Source organism: Oncorhynchus tshawytscha, linkage group LG26, assembly GCF_018296145.1.
Source record: "Oncorhynchus tshawytscha isolate Ot180627B linkage group LG26, Otsh_v2.0, whole genome shotgun sequence".
Taxonomy (NCBI): domain Eukaryota; kingdom Metazoa; phylum Chordata; class Actinopteri; order Salmoniformes; family Salmonidae; genus Oncorhynchus; species Oncorhynchus tshawytscha.
Genome location: NC_056454.1, coordinates 50,734,316 through 50,739,860, shown reverse-complemented (window position 1 = coordinate 50,739,860; position 5,545 = coordinate 50,734,316). Strand labels below are relative to the sequence as shown.

Below are 5,545 nucleotides of genomic sequence, written 5' to 3'. Positions count from 1 at the left end.
GTAGTGTAGTATGATGTAGTGTAGTGTGATGTAGTGTGGTGTGGTGTAGTGTAGTATGATGTGGTGTAGTGTGATGTAGTGTGGTGTAGTGTAGTATGATGTAGTGTAGTATGATGTAGTGTAGTGTGATGTAGTGTGGTGTGGTGTAGTGTAGTATGATGTAGTGTAGTGTGATGTAGTGTAGTGTAGGGTGGTGTGATGTAGTGTAGTATGATGTAGTGTAGTGTAGTGTAGTATGATGTAGTGTAGTGTAGTGTAGTGTAGTATGATGTAGTGCAGTGTAGTGTAGTGTAGTGTAGTATGCTGTAGTGTAGTGTAGTATGATGTAGTGCAGTGCAGTGTAGTGTAGTGTAGTATGATGTAGTGTATGGTAGTATGATGTAGGGTAGTGTAGTGTGGTGTAGTGTAGTATGATGTATTGTAGTGTAGTGTAGTGTGGTGTAGTATAGTATGATGTATGGTAGTGTAGTGTGATATAGTGTAGTGTAGTGTAGTATGATGTAGTGTAGTGTAGTATGATGTAGTGTTGTGTAGTGTAGTATGATGTAGTGTAGTATATAGTATGATGTAGGGTAGTGAAGTGTATGGTAGTATGGTGTAGTGTAGGGTAGTATAATGTAGTGTAGTGTAGTATGATGTAGTGCAGTGTAGTATGACATAGTGTAGTGTAGTATGATGTAGTGTAGTGTAGTATGATGTAGTGCAGTGTAGTGTAGTGTAGTATGACATAGTGTAGTGTAGTATGGTGTAGTGTAGTGTAGTCTGATGTAGTGTCGATAATTTAGTGTAGTGTAGTCTGATGTAGTGTAGTGTAGTGTAGTATGATGTAGGGTAGTGTAGTGTAGTTTAATGTAGTGTAGTGTAGTGTGATGTAGTGTGATGTAGGGTAATGTAGTGTAGTGTAGTGTGATGTAGTGTGATGTAGTGTAGTGTGATACAGTGTAGTATGATGTAGTGTAGAATGATGTAGTGTAGTTTAGTATGATGTAGTGTACTATGATGCAGTGTAGTGTAGTATGATGTAGTTTAGAGTAGTGTAGTCTGATATAGTGCAGTGTAGTATGATGTAGTGTAGTTTAGTATGATGTAGTGTAGTGTAGTGTAGTATGATGTAGTGTAGTGTAGTATGATGTAGTGTAGTGTAGTATAGTGTTGTGTGGTGTAGTATGGCGTAGTGTAGTGTCGTGTAGTGTAGTATGCCATAGTGTAGTATGATGTAGTGTAGTGTAGTGTAGTGTTGTGTGGTGTAGTATGATGTAGTGTTGTGTGGTGTAGTGTTGTATGATGTAGTATAGTGTAGTGTGGTGTAGGATAGTGTAATAGTCTAGGATAGTGTAATTGTATAGAGTAGGGTAGTGTAGTATGATGTAGTGGTGTTGTAGTGTAGTATGATGTAGTGTTGTGTAGGATAGTGTAATAGTCTAGGATAGTGTAATAGTGTAGTGTAGGGTAGTGTAGTGTAGTGTAGTATGATGTAGTGTTGTGTGGTGTAGTGTTGTATGATGTAGTATAGTGTAGTGTGGTGTAGTGTAGTGTGGTGTGGTGTAGTGTAGTTTGATGTAGTGTAGTGTAGTGTAGTGTAGGGTAGTGTAGTGTAGTATAATGTGGTGTAGTATGGTATAGTGTAGCGTAGTGTAGGGTAGGGTAGTGTAGTGTAGTATGGTGTAGTGTAGTATGGTGTAGTGTAGTATGGTGTAGTATTATGTAGTGTAGGATAGTGTAATAGTGCAGTGTAGGGTAGGGTAGTGTAGTGTATGTTGTAGTGTAGTATGGTGTGGTGTACTGTAGTATGATGTAGTGCAGTGTAGTATTGTGTAGTGTGGTGCAGTTTGATGTGGTGCAGTGTAGTGTAGTTTGATGTAGTATGATGTAGTATCGTGTAGGATAGTGTAATAATCTAGGATAGTGTAATAGTGTAGGGTAGGGAAGTGTAGTATGATGTAGTGTAGTGTATTGCAGTGTAGTGTAGTATGATGTAGTGTAGTGTACTGTAGTGTAGTTTGATGTAGTGTTGTGTAGTGTAGCTTGATGTAGTGTAGTGTGGTGTAGTATGGTAGTGGTAGGTATAGTGTAGTATGGTGTGATGTAGTGTAGTGTATTATGATGTAGTGTAGTGTAGTATTGTGTAGTGTGGTGCAGTTTGATGTGGTGTAGTGTAGTGTGGTGTAGTATGATCTAGTGTAGTGTAGGGTAGGGTAGTGTAGGATAGTGTAATAGTGTAGTGTAGGGTAGGGTAGTGTAGTATGATGTAGTGTGGTGTGGTGTAGTGTAGTGTAGTGTCATGTGGTGTGCTGTAGTGTAGTGTAGGGTAGTGTAGGGTAGTGTAGTGTAGTATGACTTAGGGTAGTGTCGTGTCGTGTAGTGTGATGTAGTGTAGTGTAGTGTATGGTAGTATGGTGTAGTGTAGTGTAGTATGATGTAGTGCAGTGTAGTATGATGTAGTGTAGTGTAGTGCAATGTAGTGTAGGGTAGTGTAGTGCAGTGTAGTATGATGTAGTGTAGTGTAGTGCAATGTAGTGTAGGGTAGTGTAGTGTAGTGTAGTATGATGTAGTCTAGTGTGATTTAGTGTAGGGTAGTGTAGTGTAGGGTAGTGTAGTATGATGTAGTGCAGTGTAGTTTAGTGTAGTGTAGTTTAGTATGATGTATTGTTGTGTAGTGTAGTGTAGTATGATGTAGTGTGATGTAGTGTAGGGTAGTGTAGTGTAGAGTAGTCTAGTGTAGTGTAGTGTAGTATGACGTAGTGTAGTTTTTTGTAGTATGATGTAGTGTAGTGTAGTGTATTATGAGGTAGGGTTGTGTAGTGTAGTGTAGTGTAGTGTAGTGTAGTGTAGTGTAGTGTAGTGTAGTGTAGTGTAGTATGATGTAGTGTAGTGTAGTGTGATGTAGTGTAGTGTAGTGTGATGTAGTGTAGTGTAGTGTGATGTAGTGTAGTGTGGTGTAGTGTAGTGTGATGTAGTGTACTATGATGTAGTGTAGTGTAGTGTGATGTAGTGTAGTGTAGTGTAGTGTAGGGCAGTATAGTGTAGTGTAGTGTAGTGTAGTGTAGTGTAGTGTAGTGTGATGTAGTGTAGTGTAGTGTAGTGTAGTGTGATGTAGTGGTGTGTAGTGTAGTGCAGTGTGATGTAGTGTAATGTAGTGTAGTGTAGTGTGGTGTAGTGTAGTGTGATGTAGTGTAGTGTGATGTAGTGTAGTGTAGTGTAGTGTAGTGTGATGTAGTGTAGTGTAGTGTAGTGTGATGTAGTGTAGTGTAGTGTTATGTAGTGTAGTGTAGTGTAGTGTGATGTAGTGTAGTGTAGTGTAGTGTAGTGTGATTTAGTGTAATGTAGTGTAGTGTAGTTGGTGTAGTGTAGTGTGATGTAGTGTAGTGTAGTGTGATGCAGTGTAGTGTAGTGTAGTGTAGTGTGATGTAGTGTAGTGTAGTGTGATGTAGTGTGGTGTAGTGTAGTGTAGTGTAGTGTAGTGTGATGTAGTGTAATGTAGTGTAGTGTAGTGTGGTTTAGTGTAGTGTGATGTAGTGTAGTGTAGTGTAGTCTATTGTAGTGTTGTGTAGTGTAATGTAGTGTAGTGTAGTGTGGTTTAGTGTAGTGTGATGTAGTGTGGTGTAGTGTAGTGTGATGTAGTGTAATGTAGTGTAGTGTGGTTTAGTGTAGTGTGATGCAGTGTAGTGTGATGTAGTGTAGTGTAGTGTAGTCTATTGTAGTGTTGTGTAGGTTACATGGCAATCAAAACAGTTAACAAAACATTTTAATTTAGAATAGCTATCTATTGTACAATGACTTGGTTTCAGAATGATGTTTCACATTTATCCATTCAAGTTCTCACACGCAGACTGCAACTCTCAAGTTCTCACACGCAGACTGCAACTCTCAAGTTCTCACACGCAGACTGCATCTCTCAAGCTCTCACACGCAGACCACTGTTGTGTATTGTTAGATGGTACCGCATGCGACCAATACAACCTAATTGAATAAATTGAATTCCAGGACCAGAGCAAGGTGGACATTATTACACTGTGACTGGTTTAGATTGTTTTTGTTTCAAATAAACAGGACCTCCCAGCAGGTCATAACAGCCACTCACCCCAAAATTAAGTTGTTGTCCCCTGCTCTGGCCGGTGCCTCTTAATTCAATTGAAGAGTTCGCACTGCCCCATTCCTCTTCCCCTGTACCCATCCATCTTCCCCTGTACCCAGCCCTCTTCCCCTGTACCCAACCCTCTTCCCCTGTACCCAGCCCTCTTCCCCTGTACCCAACCCTCTTCCCCCTGTACCCAGCCCTCTTCCCCTGTACCCAGCCCTCTTCCCCTGTACCCAACCCTCTTCCCCCCTGTACCCAACCCTCTTCCCCTGTACCCAACCCTCTTCCCCCTGTACCCAGCCCTCTTCCCCCTGTACCCAACCCTCTTCCCCTGTACCCAACCCTCTTCCCCTGTACCCAACCCTCTTCCCCTGTACCCAGCCCTCTTCCCCTATACCCAGCCCTCTTCCCCCTGTACCCAACCCTCTACCCCCTGTACCCAACCCTCTTCCCCTGTACCCAACCCTCTTCCCTGTACCCAACCCTCTTCCCCTGTACCCAACCCTCTTCCCCTGTACCCAGCCCTCTTCCCCTGTACCCAGCCCTCTTCCCCTGTACCCAGCCCTCTTCCCCTGTACCCAACCCTCTTCCCCCTGTACCCAACCCTCTTCCTCCTGTACCCAGCCACAAGTGAGAAATCATTGGCAGAGGGAAAGGCTCATAAAATCTATTAATCATATCACTACACTCTGTCTAATACTCTGTCTAATACTCTGTCTACCCCTCTGTCTACCCCTCTGTCTAATACTCTGTCTAATACTCTGTCTAATACTATGTCTAATACTCTGTCTACCCCTCTGTCTACCTCTGTCTAATACTCTGTCTAATACTCTGTCTATCTCTCCGTCCGCCCGTCCGCCCGTCCGTCCGTCCGTCCGTCCGTCCGTCTGTCCGTCCGTCCCTGTACTTGGTATCCCTCCCTCCCTCCTCCCTCCCCTCCCTCCCTCCCTCCCTCCCTCCCTCCCTCCCTCCCTCCCTCCCTCCCTCCCTCCCTCCCCCCTCCCCTCCCTCCCCTCCCTCCCTCCCTCCCTCCCTCCCTCCCCTCCCTCCCTCCCTCCCTCTTCCCTCCCTTTACTGGGTATCCCTCCCTCCCTCCCTGTACTGGGTATCCCTCCCTCCCTCCCTGTACTGGGTATCCCTCCCTCCCTCCCTGTACTCTGTATCCCTCCCTCCCCTCCCTCCCTGTACTGGGTATCCCTCCCTCCCTCCCTGTACTGGGTATCCCTCCCTGTACTGGGTATCTCTCCCTCCCTCCCTCCCTGTACTGGGTATCCCTCCCTCCCTCCCTGTACTGGGTATCCCTCCCTCCCTCCCTCCCTGTACTGGGTATCCCTCCCTCCTCCCTCCCTCCCTGTACTGGGTATCCCTCCCTCCCTCCCTCCCTGTACTGGGTATCCCTCACTCCCTCCCTGTACTGGGTATCCCTCCCTCCCTCCCTGTACTGTGTATCCCTCCCTCCCTCCCTGT

At 44.7% G+C, this 5,545-nt stretch overlaps 1 protein-coding gene across 1 annotated transcript in view; it reads left to right on the top strand.

The window, feature by feature from the left end:
• The window catches only part of LOC121840977 (extensin-like), a 50,445-nt gene extending 45,733 nt beyond the window's left edge, over window positions 1-4,712 (top strand). The window contains exon 3 of the mRNA XM_042306383.1: window positions 4,195-4,712. Within this exon, the coding sequence (XP_042162317.1) occupies window positions 4,195-4,712 (518 nt within the window). The remainder of the gene's footprint in view (window positions 1-4,194) is intronic.
• Window positions 4,713-5,545: the final 833 nt, after the last annotated feature.